This window comes from Myotis daubentonii, chromosome 2, assembly GCF_963259705.1.
Source record: "Myotis daubentonii chromosome 2, mMyoDau2.1, whole genome shotgun sequence".
NCBI lineage: Eukaryota > Metazoa > Chordata > Mammalia > Chiroptera > Vespertilionidae > Myotis > Myotis daubentonii.
This window is the reverse complement of record NC_081841.1, coordinates 120,554,096-120,579,126: the sequence shown is the minus strand read 5'-3', so window position 1 is coordinate 120,579,126 and position 25,031 is coordinate 120,554,096. Positions and strand designations below refer to the sequence as shown.

The following is a 25,031-nucleotide window of genomic DNA, read 5'->3' as shown; positions in this document are numbered from 1 at the left end:
TGTCTGTGAAGCTCTTTATCTGAACTTCAATTCTAAATGATAGTTTTTCTGGATAGAGTAATTTTGGTAGTAGTAGCCCTTACTTTTCATCACTTTGAATATTTCTTGCCATTCCCCTTCTGGCCTACAAAGTCTCTGTTGAGAAATCAGCTAACAATCAAATGGGTGCTTCCTTGTAGGTAACTAGCTGCTTTTCTCTTGCTGGTTTTAAGATTCTCTTTTTGTGTTTAATCTTTGGCATTTTAATTATGATGTGCTTGGTGTGGACCTCTTTGGGTTTCCCTTTCTTTTGGATTCTCTGTGCTTCCTGTACTTGTGTGTCTATTTCTTTCAGGCAGGTAGGGGAAGTTTTCTGTCATTATTTCTTCAAATAGGTTTTCAATATCTTGCTCTCTCTCTTCTCTTTCTGGCACCCCCATAATTCAAATATTGGTACACATTGAAGTTGTTCCTGAGGCTTCTTATACTATCTTCATATTTTTGGATTCTTTTTTTCTTTTTGCTCTTCTGATTGGGTGTTTTTTTGCTTCCTCATATTACAAATCCTTGATTTGATTTCAGAATCCTCTACTCTACTGTTGAATTCTTGTAAATTATTCTTTATTTCAGTTAGTATCTGCTTAATTTCTGACTGGTCCTTTTTCATGTCTTTGACATTCTCACTAAGATCCTTGAAAGTCGCATGAAAATCCTTGAGTAACCCTATAACCATGGTTTTGAACTCTGTATCCAGTAGTTTGCTTGTTTCCATTTCTTTCATTTGTGACATGTTTCTTTGTCTCCACATTTTGGCTGCTTCCTTGTGTTTGTTTCTATGTATTACATAGGCTGCTATGTCTCCTGGAATTGGTAGAGTGGCCTTGTGTAGTAGGTGTCCTGTAGGGCTCAGTGGCTTCGTCTCCCCAGTCACCTGAAATGGGCACTCTAGATGTGCCCTTTTGTGGGCTGTGTGCACAGTCTTGTTGTAGTTGAGCCTAGATTGCTGTTGGTGTCACTGGGAGGAATTGACCTCCAGGTCAATTGCCTGTGAGGACCAGCTGGTACTACAGTGGGAGAGCGGCTGTGCAGGAGACACCCCTATGGAGCACCACTTGCTTCAGTAGGCCTTTGGTGTCTCTTGTGGATGTGTAGAGTTGTAGTCTGCTATGTTTTGAAGCTGTCCACTGGTGTACTGGCTCTAGTGCCTCCAGGGAGGTGCAAAGTCAGCCACTGCCTGGGGCTACCCAGCAGGAGTTATAGATGGATCTGCAGACTGCTATTTGCTATTTGTATTGGTCTTTGAGGTGCCCAGGTTAGGTCCAGCTGTGAAGCAAGGCAGGCTGGTGCTAGTGCCAGGTCTTGGGCTTTTTTGTTTTGTTTTGTTTTAAACCTCATCTGAGGATATTTTTTTCCATTGAAAGAGAACAGAAAAGACAGAGCGAAATATTGATGTGAGAGAAACACATCAATTGGTTGCCTCCTGCACAAGCCCCAACAAGGGCCCAGGCAGGGGAAGAGCCTGTAACTGAGGTATGTGTCCTTGACCAGAATTTAACCTGGGACCCTTCAGTCCACAGGCCAACACTCTATCCCTATGCTCTGTCCACTGAGCCAAACTGGCTTAAGTCAAGTCTTGGGCCTTTTATTGATAGGTTTGGAGTATGCTGTCACCAGCTGCAGCTTGCTTGAGAGATTTTACCAAAGTCTGAAGCCTGAGCCAGAACAGTCCATTCATATGGAAAAGCTGCTGCAAACAGCTTGGTTGTGACTGCAAATTGGATGGGCTGGGGACTCAGGAAATCCCAGGGTGGAGCAAGCATATCTGATGGAGACTCAGATATGTCTGCCAGTCAGCCCTGCAAAAGCGGAGTTTTCATCAGGGGAATAATTATCCCTGCTAGCACCTCTGTCTGGAAGAAAGCTGCCCCTAAGTTCCTGCCCAGATGCCAGACAACCCAGCTCCTGTTCCTATGTGTCTGGGTCCCCCAAAGCTGCCCGTTGCTGGTAGTCTGAGTAAGTTCATGTGTGTGCCCTTTAAATGGTACACCTGGGTCTATAGCAGCCTCCATGTCATACAACCACAATCCCCGCTGGTTTTTACAGCCCGTAGTTGAGGGGACTTCTCTTCCCAGCTCTGGAATCCTGGGCTGGGGTCTGGTATGAGACTGGGATCCCTAACTTCTCATGAGTGGCCTCTCCAGAGACGATCTCCCAGTTTAAAAAATAGCACACATGGGTGTCAGAGCAGCCCATCTTGCACCTCTGCACCTCCTGCTAGTCTCAATGTGCTTTCTTCTTTACTACTTTAGTTATAGAACTTCCACTCATCCAGCTTTCAGGTGGTTCTGAATGATGGTTGTTCTGTATTTAAGTTGTAATTTTGATGTGGTTGTGGGAGGTGGAGAGTACAGGCTCACATATTTTAATAACATGACCTTCATCCTGTGGTTTTTATAACCTCTTAAAATAACCAAAAAGATTATATAATACTGTTACAAATATGCTTATAAAATAGCTTTCACAGATTTTGTGTAGCATTTTTATATCAAAAGGTTTAATAGCTCTTCTGTTTTTATGTTGAAGCCTCAGATTACAGGGCTTTAAACAGATTCAGAGGAATTAAGTGATTTTATTCATTTAAAAGAATTTATTTCCACTAATAGTGGGGTTCCCGTTTCTCAACATCCTGGCCAGTACTTGTTTGTTGTGTTTTTTTTTTTGTTTGTTTTTTTAATTAATTAAATCTTAATTGTTTAGATTATTAGATTTATTCCTCTTTTTTCCCCCCATAACTCCCCTACACCCAGTTCCCACCCCACCCTCCGCCCTCACTCCCCACCCACTGTCCTCATCCATAGGTGCACTATTTTTGTCCAGTCTCTTCCCGCATCCCCTTCCCCCCTTCCCCCGCAAGAATAGTCAGTCCACTTGCTTTCTATGCCCCTGATTCTATTACACTCACAAGTTCATTCTGTTCATCAGATTATTCACTTGATTTTCAGATTCACTTGTTGATAGATGTGTATTTGTTGTTCATAATTTGTATCTTTACCTTTTTCTTCTTCTTCCTCTTCTTAAAGGATACCTTTCAGCATTTCATATAATACTGGTTTGGTGGTGATGAACTCCTTTAGCTTTTCCTTATCTGTGAAGCTCTTTATCTGACCTTCAATTTTGAATGATAGCTTTGCTGGCTAAAGTAATCTTGGTTGTAGGTTCTTGCTGTTCATCACTTTGAATGTTTCTTGCCACTCCCTTCTGGCCTAAAAAGTTTCTGTTGAGAAGTCAGCTGACAGTCCTATGGGTACTCCCTTGTAGATAACTGAGTTTCTTTCTCTTGCTGCTTTTAAGATTCACTCTTTGTCTTTTGCTCTTGGCATTTTAATTATGATGTGTCTTGGTGTGGTCCTCTTTGGATTCCTTTTGTTTGGGGTTCTCTGCGCTTCCTGGACTGTAAGTCTATTTCTTTCACCATGTAGGGGAAGTTTTCAGTCATTATTTCTTCAAATAGGTTTTCAATATCTTGCTCTCTCTCTTCTTCTGGCACCCCTATAATTCGGATGTTGGTAAGCTTGAAGCTGTCCCAGAGACTCCTTACACTATCTTCGTATTTTTGGATTCCTTTTCCATTTTGCTTTTCCGGTTGGGTGTTTTTTGCTTCTTCGTATTTCAAATCATTGACTTCATTCTTGTGATCCTCTAGTCTTCTGTTGGGAGTTTGTATAATATTCTTTATTTCAGTCAGTGTATGCTTAATTTCTAGTTGGTCCTTTATCACAACCTCGAGGGTCTCCTTAGATTTCTTGTAGGTCTCATTAAGTTCATCAGCAGTTTCTAGAAAATTCTTGAAAAACCTTAAAAGTGTGGTTTTTGAACTCTATATCCAGTCATTTGCTTTCCTCCATTTCTGTCATTTGTGTCCTCTTTCTTTGTCTCCGCATTTTTTATGCTTCCCTGTGTTGATAAAGTGGTTTTCTGTGTTAAGTGTCCTCTAGGGCCCAGTGGTTCAGCCTCCCCAATTACCTGAGGAGGACACTCTTGGTGCACCCACCTGTGGTCTTTGTGCACAGTCTTGTTGTAGTTTAGCCTTGATTGTTGTAGGTAACACTGGGAGGAATTGGCCTCCAGGCCATTTGGCTGTGAGAATCAGCTATGTCTGCAGTGGGAGAACTTCTGTGCTGGAGACACCCCTCTGGGGCAAGACTTGCTTCAATGGGGCTTTGGTTCTAACTGAGCCTGCCCCCTGAGTGTGTCCTTTATGGTTCTATAGAGCTGCAAACTGAATGGTCCCACTCTGACTTCTGGGTACACTGGCTCCTGCATCTCTAGGGAGGTGCTAATCTAGCCTCTGCCTGAGGCTATTCAGCAAAAGCCTCCCTGCAGGGCTTGGGTGGGGCGTGTCCCACATGATCAACAGGGCGGGGATAGCAGTTATGGCTGCTCTCAGAGGCCCAGCTTCTCAGTGTCTTGGCAATTGCTGCAAGCCCCTCGAAGAGAAAGCTGCCCTTGAGTTCCGACCAATGCCAGACAGTCCTGCTTCTCCCGTATGAGTCTGGGTCCCCAGAGACTCGCCGGGAACTGGAGCTCAGAGCCTGAGACTCCGTCCTGATTGAAAAGAACAACCATGCCCTCAGCCGCCAGCCAGCTCTGTGTGCGCCTCTGTACCTTATTATTTTACTTCTGCACTGCACCTCCTCTGAGTCTTGGTATGCTTTTCTCTTTCCTTCTAGTTGTAGAATTTCCACTCAGCCAGCCTTCCTGTGGTTCTGGATGATGTCTGTTTCGTCTTTTAGTTGTATTTTTGAAGTGGTTGTTCGAGGCAGCAAACTCCGCTGTTTACCTATGCCGCCATCTTGGTTTTCCAGATGGTGTTTTTCTTGTTTGTTGTTTTATTTATAGTAGCCATCCTTCATGTGTGAGGTGATACCTCATTGTGGTTTTAATTTGCATCTCTCTGATAATTAGTTACATTCAGCATTTTTTCCTATGTCTGTTGACTATCTGAATGTCCTCTTTGGAGAAGTGTCTGAGGGATGGGTGGGTGTCTAAAAGACTGCATGAAAGAAGGTGATGAGATTAGTTGAAAAATATATACAGAATGCATAGACACAGACATCATTGTGGTGATAGCTAGAGTGAAAGGGTGTTGGTTAGGTGGAGGTGGGAAAAAGGGATGAAAATGGGATGGAAAGAAACTTTGCTTGGGACAATGAGCACACAGTGTAGTGTGTAGATGATGTTTAACGAGTTGTACACTTGAAACCTAAATGGTTTTGTGAATCAAAGTAACCCCAATAAATTCAATAAAAATAATGAAAATAGAAATGAATAAATAAAAGCATTTATTGATTATTTTTTGCATGCCTTTCATGTGCTAGATGCTGGACTCAGAGACTAAGAAACAGTTTCTACCTTTCAATAGCACATAGTTTGGTGTAATGCTACCCAGTGAGGGTGGAAGTCAGGGTGTGGTACTGACATCTAATGGTTATAGACCATGAATGCACAGGACAGCTCCCCCAGAACAAATACAACAACAAAACTCCAACCCCAAATCCCAGTAGTAGTAAGGTTAAAAACTCCTGGTGTAGTGGAAAGAAAGAAACGGTTATGTTAGAGGAAGGTAGTAGTTCATAAAAGAGAATTGGGAAGATAGTGACTAACTCTTAGTCTAATGAGTAGGTCAGAATCAACTTCAAAGAAGTCATTACTTATGAAGTATCTTGAGAGAATATTAGGAATTTACAAGGTGAGCAGGGAAGGGCAGGGGTAATAACAATAATTACCAAGACATAAAAAGGCCTAACTTACTACTTTAAATAGCCTCAATATTTTGCAATTGATAATATTTTGCAATTTGTAAAGATTTCAGAATATGTTTTAACTTTAGATGTTTCATATTCTTGTACAAAAGAAGCCCATAAGAACAGGAATTATACAGAGTGGGGCAAAAGTAGGTTGACAGTTGTTTGTCTGGAAAATAATACAATAATTAAGAAATAAGAACACAAGAATAAACTTTGTTTCATGGACTCACAACTGTAAACCTACTTTTGCCCAATGCTGTATTCCACTTACAGTATCCACATTAATATAATTTTATGCAATTTAGTTGCTATTTTTAATTGATAAGTGATTGATATAAGGTTTATACACAGTATTTAACCCACAGTCATTCATCATTTTCAGTAGCAGCATTAAGGATATGATTTCTATGGAATAGGTTTATTGAGTATGGTATTTTCAAATTCTGAAGTATAATTCTGTTTGTGCTTTATTCCACTTAGAGCATCAAAAGCTGTTAAAAATAAGGAACTGATAAAATTATATTAATGGATTTATTGCTGAGTGGCATGGAACTATAATCATGCTTATATTTTTAGACTAATTTTTTAAAATGTGTACACACCATTGCATTTATAAATAATTATTACACAACATGATAAATATATTATCAAGATGTATTAAAAATGCTGTGTGAGCTCAGTGAAGGGGGCTGTTTAACTGAAGAAATAAATTCTAGCTAGACTTGAAAAGATGAACGGAGATCATCTCAAGCTGATAACTGGGAGGGTGGAAATGTGGAGAAAGGGACTGCACAAGCTAACATAAGATGTAGAGGGATTGGAAAATGGTGCTGTGTGGTGAAACAGAGGACAATGCGGGGAGATTGTATGAAGATAAAACTAAGAAGGCTGTTTGGAGTCATATTGTGAAGGTATTTGTAAAGTAGAGCCACTAGAGGATTTTTATGTGGGAGGATGATAAACCATAGAAATTAAGTAATATGCTAGTTAATAAAATGGCAGATCCAGCAAAAATTCAATTTAAATATCATTCTCATGCAGTGTATTACTGTAGATAACTTGGAATTTTTCTTAACTGCAAAAGCATTATTGAACATTTCCTGACTACATTTACCTGTTACATTTTGACCTACTCCAATAGCCTATTATCTATAAAGGTATATCAATACAATTATTTTAGAGTCATTTATAGGGTGTGCATTGTGTCGTTTAGAAAAACACATTTTTATTTTTTAAATTTTATTTTGTTGTTTAAAGTATTACAAATAGTAGTACATATGTATTCTTTTTTTCCCCAAATGCCTTAGCCAGTTTGTCTCGGTGGATAGAGCATCAGCCTGCAGACTGAAAGGTCCTGGGTTCCATTCTGGCCAAGGGCACATGCCCAGGTTGCAGGCTTGATCCCCAGTGGGGGACATGCAGGAGGCAGCCAATCAATGATTCTCATCACTGATGTTTCTATCTCTATATTCTCCCTCTCCCTTCCTCTCTGAACTCAATAAAAATATATTAAAACAAAACACATTTTTAAATGTTTTTGGTGCTTTTAAAATGCTTTAAATAACCTATATCTCTGCTTTTCCATTTTTTTGTAAGTGGAGAAAATTTTTTGTTAATTACCTATTTTTTCCATGTCTCTGAGCAATTTACTTACCTATCCAAAACATCTCCTACCCCCATTTCCCAGGGTTTTAAAATAAATTTTCCATAATGAATTTTGCAACAGGTTTTTAAAAGAAAATTCAAGCATCATTGACCAGGTTAATGCCACCTACTGCTAGAGGATGTCTACTCCACCCTCTCAGCCCTCATTCAAGTTGTCCAGTTCATCTTTTCTTTCATTCCAAGAGTTGCCAAAACTTTCTTCCTTTCATTCTGCTATTCATCTGTCAGCTACCCCTCTTGACTCTTTGCAAGGTTTCTTTTATTTGTTCTTGTTTCTCTATCTTTTCCCCCTTCTTTTCTCCCTTCCCTTCCTTCCCTGTCTCCCTATCTTCCTGACAACAAACATGCTCATATTAGAAAATCTAAAAAAAAATTAAAAAAAAATTAAAAGGAGGAAAAGGGGATCACTGATAGACAACCATGTAAATATAGCTGTCTTTATCATTCTTGATGTATTTATTTCATGCTAGTCTTTTTCTAAGTATATTGTAACATAAGGACCAAACACTATGCTACGTGCTCAATCGCAAAAATGAATAATTCATCATCTCAGCTCTTTGATGTTCTAAATTGAGCAAAGTTTTCTATATGTTTTAGCATTTTTCTATAAGTTGTGTGCTGTGTGATTTTTAATATAATGAAATTCTACTTAAAATATTTAAAACCACATTAAGTAATAATTCACTTTAAAAAATGTATAATCTATATTTACCATCATGTATATTCTTAAAATATGGTTTATCAAATTTCCTTTAAAAAGCACAGAATGCAGTTTTCTACTTTCACTCCATTAAGAAGATTATTAAGTTAGCATTTCATACTTATATAGTACTGCACTTAAATTGAATAATAGTTTCTTGCACCTTTTTAATTGCATTTTTCAGTTTAAAAATGCTGTTTATGAATATTTGCTTTGTTGGTCTTCTCTAAGAAATATTGCTTATGTATGAATATTTTTGAATTAGGAATAAATGAAATTCCATTTTTGCTGTCAGACCCAAATTGTAAAAATGCATTGCATGTCTTTGAAAATCAGTATACTCTATTAGCAGGCCTGTCAATATAAAAAGTGCATTCCATTTCCACCTCTCGCTCTAATAACCTTTTCTGTGTTACTCTGAGGCAGTTCACATAATCAGAGTATATTGTCAGCTTACTGGAGTTGAGGAAGCATGAAATGAAAATCACGTTAATATTGATCCAGTTCTTTTACTTGCAAGTGTCCTTGATGTCCTTTTCCACTGAACAATAACTGTTGATGTTAGGTAGCCATTTTAAAAAATTTCTTATAGTCTTGTAAATTATTTACAAGCATAACTAATCTGAATAAGAATTTACTACTGAGAATAATTTATAAAAATATTTCATCTTAATTAGTGCCCATATTGCTAGTTCTACATGTTTACAATACCACTGAAATATTTTCCTCAAGCTTTTCAGAGGAAAGCCCTTCTGCAGACATAATGTCTATGTCTAGTTAAAAGCAAACAAAAGACTATACAAGTTTCTCATTGGTAAAAACATAAATGACGCTGTACTCTAATTTGATTTGATATATGACATGCTAAAATGGACTATATAAGTAGCATTAATTACTGATTCAGGTAAGGATTACCATTTATGAATCAAGTTTACTATAAATTTAAAGCAGTTTAGGTCTTAGGTTTTTAATTTTATGGTAGTTTAGATAATATCTATTTTGGATAATTCACTATATTCTCTGTTAAAATGAATTGAAGTGGGAGTTATGGTTAAATCCAATGCATTCAACCTAAAACACCCAGAAGTAAGAAAACAGGAACTTTATGTCTAAATTGTCCAGATTTTTAAACTATATTTATTAAATTTAATCAATAACTACTTAGATTTTTACTTAAAGTGTGTTTGAAACAAGAAATAGGAACTGTTTGAATAGAAAGTCTACTTCATTTATAGAAATACTTGCTTCCATCAAATGATTTTGTTGATAAAGTGAGTAAGGCTCCTGGCTCAGCATCAGGTATAACAGAGGGGAAAAAAAATACTTGACACTTCTAGTCATTCTTTCTAATAGTGTTTTTTACTCAGTATTACTAACAGTTTTTATTATTAGGATTTTTCTACTGCAATATCTATTTGGTTTTTAATCCTGTTCTATAAAGAAAATGATTGTTTTAGTCTTTAGTCATCATTCAATAGGTTTGTCCTTTTGTGTCTTTATTATTTACTAGAGGCCCGGTGCATGAAATTCATGCAGGGGGGGGGGGTCCCCTCAGCCCAGCCTGCACCCTCTCCAATCCATGACCCCTTGGAGGATGTCCAACTGCCGGTTTAGGCCCAATCCCTAAACCGGCAGTCGGACATCCTTCTCACAATCCAGGACTGCTGGCTCCTAACTGCTCACCTGCCTGCCTGCTTGATTGCCCCTAACTGTCTCTTCCTGCTGGCCTGGTCTCCCCTAACTTCCCGCCCCCCCGCTGGCCTGGTCACCCCCAACTGTCCCCTGCTGGCCTGGTTGCCCCCAGGTGCTCCCACTGCCAGCCTGGTTGCCCCTCACGGTCCCCCTCTGCTGGCCTGGTCTCCCCTAACTGCCCCCCTCGCTGACCTGGCCGCCCCCAATGGCCACTCCCCCACTGACCTGGTTGCCCCCAACTGCCCCCCCACCCCGCCAGCCTGGTTGCCCCTCACTGCCCACCTCTGCTGGCCTGGTCGCCCCTCATTGCCCCTCCTTCTGGCCTGGTTGCCCCTCCTGCCGGCCTGGTTGCCCCCAACTGCCACCCCTGCCGGCCTGGTCACCCCACGCAGCCTGCTGTTTGGTTGCCCCTCACTGCCCCCCCCCCCACTGGCCTGGTTGCCCCACATAGCCTGCTGTTCAGTCATTTGGTCATCCCTCACTAACCCCCCTGCCAGCCTGGTCACCCCACGCAACCTGCTGTTCAGTTGTTTGGTTGTCCCTCACTAACCCCCCTGCTGGACTTGTCACCCCACTCAGACTGTTTGGTCATCCGTTCAGTTGTTTGTGACAGCCCCTGGCTCTTTATATATGTAGATGTTTCTTTAAAAAGGAAGTACTATGCCTATACTACAAAGTCCAACACAGCATTTAATTTTGAATTTAAATTATTTACAAATAAAAGTATTTACTTTTTAGTAAGCAGTTGTTACAGTACAGTGTGCTCTATGTATGCATCAGCTGCTTTTAGCTCACTTTAAGTTTGGCATAAAACATTTTGTAGTGATGGGTTTCTTAATATAATATTAACCATTCTTTAGTTTTTGAAATGTTCAAAATTGTAAACTTCTCAGTAAATAGATAGATCCATACATATTAATGCACTGATGGCCTGGTGCATGGATTCATGCACATTGAAAGGAAATTAATTAGAAGAAATGTTTTTATATTGCTATTCGCCTTTTCTCTATAATAGAAGTGTCAAGCAAATTTACAATTGACAGTGACAGATCGAAACACACATGTGCAATTGGCAACAGCAAGAACTTTATATGTATCTCACATGCATGAGTCAACATTTATTTTTAAACTAGAGGCCCAGTGCATGAAATTTGTGCAAGGGGCTTGGCCCTCACAGCCCCGGCTTCATCTGGAAGGTCATTCAGCTGTCCGGTCTAATTAGCATATTACGCTCTTATTATTATAGATTATTATAGATTGCCAGTGTGCATCATATGTACCAGCTGGTTGGATGGTTGGATGTACATACGGTCGGTCACTTAGCCTTATATATATACTAGGGGCCCGGTGCACAAAATTTGTGCACTGGGTGTGTGGGGGGGTGGGCGGGGGGAAGTGTCCCTCAGCCCAGCCTGCCCCCTCTCACATACTGGGAAGCCCTCAGGCGTTGACCCCCATCACCCTCCAATCGCAGGATCGGCCCCTTGCCCAGGCCTGACGCCTCTGGCCTAGGCATCCGGCCCGGGCAGCGGGGACCTGCAGTGGCAGCGGGGGGTGCCGCGATCGCACGGGCTCTGCCCCTGCCCCTGCAGGAAGCCTCTGGCTGAGGGGTCCGGCCCGGGCAGCGGGGACCCACAGCTGCAGCGGCCCCACAATCGTGGGCTTCGCTTTAGGCCCAGGCAAGGGACCCCTAGCTCCCGGGACTGCCAGCTTCGACCATGCCCAGCTCCCATCGCTGGCTCCACCCCTACTTCCTGCTATCACTGGCCAGGGCAGAAAAGGCACCTGATTCTCCAATCATGGCTGGGGGGCAGGGCAAAGGCGGCCCCAGGGCCCCTTTTGCCCTGCCCCCCAGCTCTTAGCTCCCCCCTGGGTTTCCAATCACTGTCAGTGGCAGGGGGCTTCTTCCTGCTTTCCCTTTCTCCTCCCTGCATTGTGCCTACATATGCAAATTAACCGCCATCTTGTTGGCAGTTAACTGCCAATTTTAGTTGGCAGTTAACTGCCAATCTTAGTTGGCAGTTAATTTGCATATAGCCCTGATTAGCCAATGAAAAGGGTATCGTCGTACGCCAATTACTATTTTTCTCTTTTATTAGTATAGAATTGATAGATAGATGAGACCATCTCACCATGTCTAATGCAATTAGTTGAAAGGTATATTGATCTTAAAATCCTTTCCTTTTAATTAAAATTAAATAATATCATTAGAGTTACTAAAAGTACTGTGCTGTAAAGGTATTTATTGCTCTGATTTTAGTTTTAATGAGAAAAATTTATCTTTAAAATTTTCCAAAGTTTTCATATGTCATTAATACTTCTAAAAGAAACTAGGTTTGAAAATGAAGCTTAGCATTTTATCTTATATCGTATAGGGATAAATTTGTCAAAACACTTTTTAAAAGCCAAAACATATTATAAAATGGTAGATATTATAAAGAACTTGTTCAGAAAAGATTGTCATCTTGTGAACTGGTTTCCAGATGTTTGGAAACTATAGAATTTCCTGACATCTTAGATTTAGATAAAGTTTTATCCTGTATGTCTCCTTCCCATGATGGAAGAGAAGTATGGATTAAATGCATTACATGTAAATAAAATTTTGGTATCAACTTCGTTGAGAAAGCAATTCTTTCCCTTCAAATACCCAAGATATTAAGAGTTTTTATATTCTTAAGATACCCATATACAAAACTAAAACTGAATGTCAAATACATTTATGCTTATTTAATTTTATTTAATCATATTTTTAAATGGATAATATAATTATTGGGGGAGGACAATTTTTAATGTACGCTATTTTCAATTTCACAAACACCTTATGGCACCTGTCTATGTGCTGTCTGCAGGGAGTATCCAATCTAGTGGAGAAGCTGAAGGCTTATATTGCATTGCATTGTTATAAACAGTGTTATAACAGCATGGTGTAAAGAAGAAGATTAATCCCAACTATTATGGGTTTATTCTATTTTTCTCTTTGTGCATTAGCCACACATACAGGGTGTCTGCCAAAAATGTATACACACTTTAACAGCTGATAGCTCAATTTTGAAAATAAAAGATATTTTAATAAACCCTGTCTTAAAGATTATTCAAAGTGTGTGTATATATTTTGGGGGGACACCCTATATATAATTTATGGCTTACCTTTTGTTATAAAATAATTTTTTCTTTATTAGTATAGATGTTTTAAAGTTGACTATAAAAAAAATTCCTTGCCCTAACCAGTTTGGCTTAGTGGATAGAGCGTCAGCCTGTGGACTCAAGGGTCCCAGGTTCGATTCCGGTCAAAGGTATGTACCTTAGTTGCGGGCACATCCCCTTTTCTCTCATCGGTGTTTCTGGCTCTCTATCCCTCTCCCTTCCTCTCTGTAAAAGATCAATAAAATATATTTTTAAAAAATTCCTTAAAGAGAAAATGACTACTATGTAGCATTTTTGTTTATATGAACTGTTTATATTTATCAATGGAAAAAGACATGATGGACATATAAATAAAATACTTTCTTTACTTTTGTTGTCCAGATTTAGCTTATAGATATTCTCTTTGAATATTATAAGGATAAGTTAATGTCTCTAGTTTGTCATTTCTATATTTTAACTTGTACTTATTTAAAATAACAACAGAGGTAATTTTAAATGACTATAATACAATTATAGTAGTAATAATGCTAGTGTATAGTGACAGTACTAGATTTTTTTAGTTCTCTTGTTATTTCACTTTTAAAATATACTTTGTTTCACATGGGTCCTTGTTTATTAAGAGAATTTTTATGAAAGAGGAGCTTTATGTAGATTCATATAATGTAGTATTCTATATTAGATAGCATTTTCTCATACAGAGCTCAAGCATAATATATTTTACTGAAAAATCTAATGGGTATCCAGTGCTTTCTTATATTTATTTGTAACATGATGTGGAAAATAAAATAAGTGCAATTTTGCATCTGGCTTCATTAATCTATAATATGGTGGCATTTTTAAAATTCTGAAACCTTATAAATTTTATGGCATTTTAATGCTTCCTTAGAAAATAAGCATATACTAGTAAAAGCTAAAATATTGCTTTTATCTCACTTTAAGCATATAAAAGCTAAATATAAACAATGATATATGTATACCCTATCCACCTTTACACATAATTCACATTTTCAAATCTAAGGCATTCTGGTGGTTTGTGGTACTCGCTTGTTAATTTCTTGATGAATGGCTAAAAAGGCCAAGAAGTGCACTCAGTCCAACATGTCTTCTAAAGATAGATGATCTCAAATAAATTATCTTCCCAATCAGATTTTGATTTGTTGGGTGTTAAACCAATTCTTTCTAAGGACAGTGTTTATAAGCCTTGTAATGAGACAGCCCTCTGAGACCTTACCTCATTTTGCCTGTAATTTTGATGAATGAAGCTCTAATTCATAAAGGATATTGTGATTGAAAAGCACTTTTGCACTTCATACACTTTAATTTAGATAAATGTTTGCTGCAGTACCATAAAAATCAGGAAGTTTACTGAGCTGCAAACTGATAACACTTCAACAGGGATGATAAGTTCAATGTGTTGATATGGATTAGTTTGCTATATATTTTTAAAGACATATTTGTCTTATGGATTTAAACTAGAGGGGATAAACGTAAATGCTTAATAAACATTTCAGAGCTCACCTTCATTTTTTATTGGTTGGTTTTATTTTTAATAACATGAGTTATGTAAATATTTTTAATGACAAAGATTACACATGGTTATGATAAAAGGAAAAACTTGCTTTATTAGGCTGACTTGTATATAAATGCCTTTTTTTACTATTTTATATAAAGAAACAAATTCCCTTTTGTGTAAATACATAGATTCTTGAATTTTCCCCCAATCTGAAGTCAAATCACCAAGAATCTCTGAGATATCCTGGGATCTTCAGATTAAGAAAGAGCCAGAGGTAACTTTTATGTCTCAGTTTATTCACTTATTCAATATTTATCAGGACTTGTTTGGTGCCAGGCAGTGCACTAAGAACTGAGAATCATCAAGAGCTTCCAGGCTATATGGGCATAACAAGCAAACAATTACAATACCACTAACTTCCACAGTAGCAGGATTTATGAGGTGTGATGGCAGCATAAGGGAAAGAACACAAAAACCTACCTTAAAACATTAGAGGAGAAACCAAGATGGCGGCATAGGTAAACACTGGAAATTGCTGCCTCCCACAAGAAATTCAAAAATACAACTAAAAGACAAAACGGACATCATCCAGAACCACAAGAAGGCTGGATGAGTGGAAATTCTACAACTAGAAGTAAAGAGAAAAGCACACTGAGGCTCAGAGGAGGTGGGGAAGTGCAGAGGTACGGAGGCGCACATGGCAAGGGCTGGCAACTGAGGAGGTGGCTGTCTTTTTGAATCTGGAGGGAGTCACAGCCCCTGACTGCTCTGAACTCCAGTTCTGGGTGAGTCTCTGGGGACTCAGAATCATACAGGGAGAAACTGGACTGTCTGGCAGTGGGCAGAACTCAGAACTCGAGGGCGGCTTTCTCTCAGAGGTACTTGCAGCGATTACCAGGACACTGAGACATGGGGCTCCTTAGGGCAGGGCTGAGGATCAGCCATAGCTACTTGCTCCGCCCTGTTGATTCCCTGAAATCCCCGCCCCACCCAAGCTGCAGCAGAGGCTTTTGCATATGAATGCCCTGGCCCTTTGCAATCTGAAAATTACCTAACAAACTGCAGCTGGGCCAGACAGACCCAGAACTTCCAAGAGAAGGCCCAAGGCCCCACAACAGCTTGCATTGCTTCACAGCTGGGCCTCATTTGGGCACCTCCAAACCCCAAACAAGGAAGGGGAATCTGAAGATCTCTTCATAGCTCCTGCTGGGTAGCCTCAGGCAGAGGCTAAATTAGCACCTTCTTAGATCCAAGAGCCAGTGTACCCAGTGATCAGAGTGGGACCATCCAGTTTGCAGCTCTGTGGAACCACAAAGGACACACTCAGGGGGAAGGCTCAGTGAGCACCAAAGCCCCATTGAAGCAAGTCTTGCCCCAGAGGGGTGTCTCCAGCACAGAAGTTCTCCCACTGCAGACACAGCTGATTCTCACAGCCAATTGGCCTGCAGGTCAATTCCTCCCAGTGATACCTACAACAATCAAGGCTTAACTACAACAAGACTGTGCACACAGCCCACAAAGGGGTGCACCAAGAGTGTTCTCCTCAGGTAATTGGGGAGGCTGAGCCACTGGGACCTATAGGACACCTAGCACAGAAAGCCACTCTTCCAACACAGGGAAGCATAAAAAATGCTGAGACAAAGAAACAGGTCACAAATGACAGAAATGGAGGAAAGCAAACTACTGGATATAGAGTTCAAAACCACACTTTTAAGGTTTTTCAAGAACTTTCTGGAAACCATCAATAAATTTAGTAAGACCCTCAAAAGGTCTGGTGAGACCGCTGATAAATTTAGTGAGATCCTCAAGAAATCTAGTGAGACCCTCGAGGTTATGAAAAAGGACCAACTAGAAATTAAGCATACACTGACTGAAATAAAGGATATTATGCAGAGTTCAAACAGCAGACTAGAAGATCACAAGAATCAAGTCAACGATTTGAAATACGAAGAAGCAAAAAACACCCAACCAGAAAAGCAAAATGAAAAAAGAATCCAAAAATACGAAGATAGTGTAAGGAGGCTCTGGGACAGCTTCAAGCTTACCAAAATCTGAATTATAGGGGTGCCAGAAGAAGAGAGAGAGCAAGATATTGAAAACCCATTTGAAGAAATAATGACTGAAAACTTCCCCTACCTGGTGAAAGAAATAGACTTACAAGTCTAGAAAGCGCAGAGAACCCCAAACAAAAGGAATCCAAAGAGGACCACACGAAGACACATCATAATTAAAATGAAAAGAGCAAAGGACAAAGAGTGAATCTTAAAAGCAGCAAGAGAAAGACAGTCAGTTACCTACAAGGGAATACCCATACGACTGTCAGCTGATTTCTCAGCAGAAACTTTGCAGGCCAGAAGGAAGTGGCAAGAAATATTCAAAGTGATGAATGCCAAGAACCTACAACCAAGATTACTTTACCCAGCAAAACTATCATTCAGAATTGAAGGTCAGATAAAGAGCTTCACAGATAAAAAAAAAAAGCTAAAGGAGTTCATCACCACCAAACCAGTATTATATGAAATGCTGAAAAGTATCCTTTAAGAAGAGGAAGAAGAAGAAGAAGAAGGTAAAGATATAAATTATGAACAACAAATACACATCTATCAACAAGTGAATCTAAAAATCAAGTGAATAAATAATCTGATGAACAGAATAAACTGGTGATTATAATAGAATCAGGGGCATAGAAAGGGAGTGGACTGACTATTCTTGGGGAGAAAGGGGTGAGGGGGATGTGGGAAGAGACTGGACAAAAATCGTGCACCTATGGATGAGGACAGTGGGGGCATGGGTGAGGGCAGGGGCGGGGGGTGGGAACCAGGTGGAGAGGAGCTATGGGGGGAAAAAAGAGGAACAACTGTAATAATCTGAACAATAAAGATTTAATTAAAAAAAAAGAAAATGCTAGGGGGAATAAAAAATTAGAGAATGGAACACGTGGTCGTAGACTTGAACTTCAGTTCAGCAAATGTTTGTGACACACCTGCTTGGTGGCAGGCACTGAGGCCGCAGAAATCAGTCTATAGTGGCCTCTTCCCATAAGCTGCCTGAGGTGACTCCTGAAAATGGTTCATTATGCATTTGGCCCCCCAAAATCCACAAATTTATGCAAATCAAGAGGTTCAAATCTTCATGTTTACTTTAAGATCACTCAAGTAACTGCCTAGGCCATCAAGGGAATGTATCTGAGAAAAGCCACCACGTGTCTGAAGAATGTGCCATTCTGTTCTTACAATAGTGGAATTGGTAGGTGGTCCCAGGCCAAACAGTGGGGATGGACACAGATTCAGTGTCCCCAAAAGAGTGTTGAATTTTTGCTACACATGCTGACAAATGCAGAGTAATGCCAAGCTTAAGGGTCTAAATGTAGATTCTTTGGTCACTGAGCAAAGCTCCTAAGATGCAGCACAGAACTTATGGATCCTATAAGTGGATTGACCCACGCATGAGCTCTCCCTGCCACATTGAGAGGATCCTTACTGAAAAAGAGCAGATTGTTCCTAAATTAGAAGAGGAACTTGCACAGAAGAAAAAGGTATACCAGAAGAAACCAAAGAAACAAAATCTTATGGCTCGGAGGTAAATTCAGCATAAAATAGGTATTAATAAAAGTTTTTAAAAAAGGAAGAAAGTAGTCTATAATGTAGTGGAGAAGAAAAACAAAACAGATAGCACCTATATAGTGTGGCTGAGTTCTGTGTAAATTGTGAAAGTACAAAGGGGTTAGTTAGGAAAGGTACCTGAAGGAGGTGAGTTTTGAAGGTCAAGTAGGAATTAGCCAAACAAAGGAAGAAGGAAGGAACATAATATACAGAGGAATTAATATTAGCACAGGTAAAGGGGTCTGAGAAAGCATGACATATTTTGGAAGCTATAAATGGCCCAGTATTGCTTATGGGGGAGTAAGAAAAGATAATGCAAAAATTGATATTAAGCAGATAAAAGACCTTGATTAGTCATGCTAAGGAGTTTAGACTTTATCCTAAAAGTATAATCTTTGCACTCAGTGTTGTTGATTGAAGGAGTTAATAAACCATATTAAGCAGCGAATTATCCTCACCTTAGTTGTGTTGAACAGTAATCACACTGACAAGAGCATGGAAGATGGTGTGAATGAGGGAGCTATGGAAGACCTCTAGGCCAAATGATGATGGTTTGAGCCAGGACAATGGCAGCCACCTTGCAGGATAAATTCTACATTTGTGGCTTCAATAAGTGGGTTGATGAAAATAGGAGGAGGTAGAGGAGCAGGAGATGATTTGTTCAGTTAGGAAAATGTGGAATTAAGAAAATCCAGGTGAAGATGTCTAGTAAAAATATGGCAATAAAGACCTCAAGAGAGACTTCTTGGTTAATAATCATTGGATTTGCCTTTTTTGTTCTCAGATGATACAAGCTCTGGATTTCTACAATTAAGTTACTACCAAAGATGCAAATACATTATATAGATAGCAACACCAAGAAGATTACTGTTGTGCTGGCTTTATAGCAAATAAAACCAAATAAAATTGAGATAGGGTTCTGGACCATTCAGCAATCAATCCTCAGATTTTATTCCAAAAATAAGAATTGTATATGGGCCAGTGAAAGAAGAATACACATTTAATTCCCCTTGCCCCCAGTGTAGCATTGATACTTTTTGTCTCTGAAGTATTTATCAAAATATATATTTAACAATCAATTACTTTATACTGTTAAGCTATATTTTAATCATGCTCTTTAAATACTACTATCCAGCAAGAGCTAGGATGACAGACTGTACCTCTCAGCCAATGACACTCTACAGTGCTATTGTGACATGACTGTGTTCCTCAACATGTGTTTTTACTCCTCGATGGACTTTTGAGTCAATTTGTTAATGTTTTAGCAAACAGTATTGTCTTTGAATTGCTGACAAAAAGAAGTGCAAGCTGCAGAAAAAGACTAATAGTATTTTACAGTGCAAGTTTCACAGTGGATACTTCTAAGAAAATGGTGGAGCAGATATTAACAGGTTTTAAAGGACTGTTGTTAGAAGTCCTCTATTGGGCTTGGGAAAATCGACCAAAATTATTATTAATTGTTAAACGAAGAGAATTTTGACCAAAGGTATGACAGGACTTAGAGAGTAATTGCATGTGTACACAATATAACATTCCCTAGAATTATGATAAAACAACACCATATAGGAGTGATTTGTTAAGCTTCCATTTTCAGGAATATGTCCACCAAATGATATGTGCATTGTTTTCTCAGTTAATGCTGCTCCTTAAAGCCTACATCCTAATACATTGATATGAAGTAGAGATATTTCACATATATAATTTACTTGAAATTCAGGTAATTTTAGACTCATTGACACCTTCCAAAGAAGGCATTTGAATGAAAATATTGAAATATTTGTTAAGCAGTCAAATCATGAGAGTTTCAAATGCATTTTAATTTTTAACCTTCATATTGATTGACTTATTAATGCAAGGTAAACTTTGCTATATTTGCATTTTTCTGACTTATTTTTGTGTATTTTGATTTTGGCCATTTATACTATTTTATGTAAAAAAGTCAGAATATCACTTTAGAAAACCATTATTTTGTTAATTGCTAAAGAAATAGCTATTGTGAAGTACATTTTATGTCTGCATTATTCCTAACTCCACCTTTCTATAGCTTCCCAATAACAACCATATCTTCCTTCAGATGTGAATGCTTTCTTATTTTCTTCATACCTATTTATATTTTTAAAAGATCTGTCCAGTTAATTACCTAATTCACACAAAGGTATAATTATATAAAATTGTGTGATTTAATGGATCAGAAAACTAAGTTTTTGGTGAGATATAGATTTTTTTATAGAAAGTGCAGTGATCTTAGAAACCCAGGTTGCCTTTCTCTACCACCAGCCAACTCCTAGGTTTCTCTATAGACAAGTAGCTTTGTCAGTCTGTTGCCTCATCTGTAAAACAAGGGTAGTAGATTACACCATCTTTCTCACAATTATTTAGAAGACTGAACAAGATAAAGAATGTAAAAGTGCTCTATAGTTGTAGAGTAATGTGTAAATGCAGCATATAAGTATGAAAAATAATTGATTATGTCTAATACTCACTGAAAACAAAACAATCACAATGACCTAAATTATTGTATTTCACTTGTGACTAGGCACTGAAGAAGATGTGGTGAAGTCAAAGAAAACATTCAGAAGTCAAGCAATAGTGAATCAGAATGCAGAGACAGAACTTATGCTGGAAGGAGATGATGATGCAGTCAGTTTGCTACAGGAAAAAGAAATTGATAATCTTGCAGGTAATTTTTTAAATTTTTTTCTTCTATTTGTTGTAAATAATAGTCACACGATTACTGAATTTAAAATCTATCTCCTGGTGGAAAAAGTGTGTTCCAATGGTTAGAATAATGCCCAATTATGTGAATTTTAATAATTTATCTCATTTCTAATGACATGATGGGATATGGATATCATACAGTGTTAGCCCATAACAGTTTTAGAATCCCGTGAGAACAGGTTGCTTCACAAAAGTACACATGCAGTGTTGTACACAATTTCAGAGGGTTCGCTGACCCCTGGAATCATATTCTAGATCTCAAGTTAAAAACTCCTGCTTGAGAGTCTCAAAGAGTGGTTGAGTCTCACCTCACTTCTATATTTTCAGGCCGTACAACATTGGGGTGAGTTATATTCATCATAAAGGAGTAGGATTATATTCATCATTCTGTTTACAAAATAGCACTCCTGTGTCCAGAGGTGTGCTCGCAATGATCTGGCATTCCTATTGAAAGCCTCCAATGATATTTCTACCAGTTGGAGACTTCTACTTTTATGAAGAAATGATATTACTGGTAATTGTAAATTAGAGATAATACATTATTCTCCCTCTTCTAGAAAATGTTTAATAAGGTTATTCTAATAACAATTCCCAGATATGCTTATGTTATTAACATTTCTGTTTCATGAAACCTATTTTTTCTATTTAAAACTAATCTTAAATCTAGGAACACAGATTAGCCTCAAATTCCTAAGTAAATATTCAACTTTTGGTTTTTTAGTTTCTTGATTTGTTTTAATAGTTCAGAGATTTTATTTGAGGCCATTTGGAAATATAAGCAAATGAAAAACATTATTTCCTTTTTCCCACAGATTATTTTTTTTCTTTTCTTGGTCTTATTCTTGATCCTGAAGAACTAGAGAAAATTCACAAACATTATTCTTGATCTTTTTAGATATTGTGTTGCCATTCTTCATTTACATATGTTCAATATGTTCAGTAATTATACAGTTTAGTTTAGACTCTCTGGTCCTTAGTTCCGACTTAAGGTAATTAATTACTTGATAAAAGTTTGGTCAGTACCTTGGAGTTTCTTATGATAATATATGCCCAGTAATACTATAGGCAAAATCCAATAATACTATCCTATCTAATAAAAGAGAAACATGGTAATTAGCCGTACCTCTGCTACCCTTCCCATTGGCTAATCAGGGTGATATGCAAGTTAACTGCCAGCCAAAATGGCGCCCGGCAGCCAGGCATCTTGAAGCGAACATGAGGCTTGCTTGCTTCAGTGACGAAGTACTCCAATGTCCCCCGCCTGCCGCTGCCGGCCTCTGAGATTGCAGTTTGAAACATTGTTACAAATATAGAAGCTAAACAAAACCCCAGAAACCTGCTTTCAGCTAGCCGGGATCTCAGAGCTGGAGTTGCCTTCAGCAGCCGAGGCCTAAGAGCTGGAGCCAAGCCTCAGAGCTAAAGCTGGCCCAGAATAAAAGAAAAAAAGAAAAAAAAAGGAGCGGTTGGGAGCTTCAGTCACCCACCAGCCTGAAAACAGCCCTCAGCTCTTCACCCAGACTGGCGAGGCACCCCAGTGGGGACCCCTACCCTGATCCAGGACACATTTCAGGGCAAACCAGCCGGCCTCCACCTGTGCACCAGGCCTCAATCCTATATAGTAAAAGGGCAATATGCCTCCCAGCACCGGGATCAGCGGAGCCGCGAGGCCTCCTGGCACTGGGATCAGCATGACAGGGGGCAGCGCCCAAACCCCCTGATCACTCTGCAGTTCTGTGTGTGACAGGGGGCGGGGCCACAACCTCCCTATCCGCCCTGCTCTGTTCATGACAGGGGAAGGCACTCCAACCCCCTGATCAGCCCTGCTCTGTGCCTGATAGGGGGAGCTCCCCAACCCCCTGATCACCCTGTGGCTCTGTGTGTGACAGGGTGCGGCGCCCTAACCCCCTGATCGGCCCTGATCTGTGTGTGACAGGGGGCGGTGGTCCAACTCCCCTATCGGCCCTACTCTGTGAGTGACAGGGGAGAGCTCCTCAACCCCCTGATCGGCCCTTCTCTGTACATGACAGGGGGGAGCTCCCCAACCCCCAGATCGGCGTTGCTCTGTGAATGACAGGGTACGGAACCCCAACCCCCCTGATGGGCCCTGCTCTGTGAGTGACAGGGGGCAGCACCCTAACCCCCGGATTGGCCCTGCTCTGTGCATGACAGGGGGTGGCGCTCCAACCTCCCCATCGACCCTGCCTTGAGTGTGACAGGGGGCAGTGCCCCAACCCCCCAATCGGCCCTACCCTGAGCATGACTGAGGGTGGCATCGCAACCTCCCAATCCGATCTGCTCTTTGCATGACATGGGGCGGTGCCCCAACTCCCCAATCAGCCCTCTCTGAGCCCGACCAGGGGCTGCACCTAGGGATTGGGCCTGCCCTCTGCCACCCGAGAGCAGGCCTAAGCCAGCAGGTCATTATCTCCCGAGTGGTCCCAGACTGCGAGAGGGCACAGGCCGGGCTGAGGGACCCCCCCTCCCCCCCGAGTGCACAAATTTTTGTGCACCGGGTCTCTAGTCCTATATAATAATAGACAAACATGGTAATTAACCGTAGCTCCGACACACTTCTCATTGGCTAATCAGGGAAATATGCAAATTAACTGCCAACCAAGATGGCGGCCGGCAGCCAGGCAGCTTGAAGCGAACAGGAGGCTTGCTTGCTCCAGTGATGGATTAAGCCAAGGTTCCCCGCCTGCCACTGCCAGCCTCTGAGCTTGCACTCTAAGAAACAATGTTGCAATTATAGAAGTTAAACAAAACCCAGAAACACGCTTTTGCCAGCTGGGCTTCAGCCACCAGGATCGCAACAGTGTTTCAATTATAGAATCTAAACAAACCCAGATCCCTGCTTTCAGCAGCAGAGGTCTCAGAGCTGCAGCCAGTCCTCAGAGCTAAAGCCGGCTCTCAGCTTCAGTGACAGCCATAGAAGGTAAATAAATCCCAGAATAAAAAAAGAAAAAGGAGAAATTGGGAGCTTTAGTCGCCCGCCAGCCTGAAAACGGCCCTCAGCCCCTCACCCAGACTTGCCAGGCACCCCAGTGGGGACCCCCACCCTGAAGTGGGTGTGAACAGCTGCAAACAGCCATCATTCCCTCATCCAGACTGGCCAGGCACGCCAGTGGGGTCCCCCACCCTGAAGCAGCAATATGGTGGCTAATTTGCATACTGAAGGCGGGCATCAGTGGGCAAGGCTGCCCATGGTCTGGGACCTGGATCTGTGACCCTGCCAGGCGGGGGGCAGCACTTGAGGCTGTCTGAGGTCCGGGACCCGATCTGTGACCTGGCAGGCTGGAGGCAGTGCTTGATGCTGTCCGCTGTCCTGGGACCTGTATCTGTGACCCTGCCGGGCGGGGGGCGGCACTTGAGGCTGTCCACAGCCTGGGACCCGGACCCATGACCTGGTGGGCAGGGGGCAGTGCGTGAGGCTTTCCACGGTCCAGGGACCTGGATCCATGACCTGGCGGGCGGGGGGCAGCACTTGAGGCTGTCCATGGTCTGGGACCCATATCCGTGACCTGGCGAGTTGGGGGCAGCACTTGAGGCTGTCCATGGGACCAAGACATGGATCTGTGACCCTTCCTGGTGGGGGGCAGAGCTTGAGGCTGTTCCCGGGACTAAGACACAGATCCGTGACCCTGACGGGTGGGGGGCAGTGCTTGAGGCTGTCCACGGTCCCTGGACCCGGATCTGTGACCCTTCCTAGTGGGGCGGCGGCTCGCACAGGGGTGGATTGGCCGGGGTTGCACAGAGCAGGACACCTGGCTTCCACCCAGCCCCAGACACTCTGGGCAGGTGAGCAGCACAGAGAGCCTCTGGACAGGGGAGTACAGACAGGGGAGGCAGGCCTGCGGAGGGCGGCCTGTACTCCCCACATGGCGGTGGTGACAGCTGTGAGTGTACCAAGTGGAGCCTGCAGGCTGAGCTGAAGTAGCGCCTGCAGGCCATCAGCGCCCAGGAGTGGCTGCGCAAGATCTGCCTCCTGGCCCAGAAGGTGCAGGATCACAGGGACAACCACAGTGGTGGGCCAGACTGACGTCCTTCTGGCCGCACCACAGGGGTTTGCGGATCTGCAAAGCCAGAGGCCTCTGGTGTGCACATTCCCCCCCTGGCGTGCGAACATCCCCCAGCACACTGTCACCCTCCCGCGCCTGCAACAGTTGCAAACCAAGGCGTGCACAAGTTCCCCCCACCTCTCCACTGCACTT

The 25,031-nt window shown here is 41.1% G+C and overlaps 1 protein-coding gene and 1 pseudogene across 4 annotated transcripts in view; both read left to right on the top strand.

Annotated features, from left to right (window-relative positions):
* NBEA (neurobeachin) overlaps positions 1–25,031 on the top strand; it is a 990,744-nt gene that overhangs the window by 638,055 nt on the left and 327,658 nt on the right. For all 4 annotated transcript variants that reach the window (XM_059684425.1, XM_059684424.1, XM_059684423.1 and 1 more), the window contains one exon: positions 20,639–20,782. In XM_059684425.1, the coding sequence (XP_059540408.1) occupies positions 20,639–20,782 (144 nt within the window). The remainder of the gene's footprint in view (positions 1–20,638; positions 20,783–25,031) is intronic.
* On the top strand, positions 17,644–18,083 carry LOC132225886 (large ribosomal subunit protein uL22-like; annotated as a pseudogene).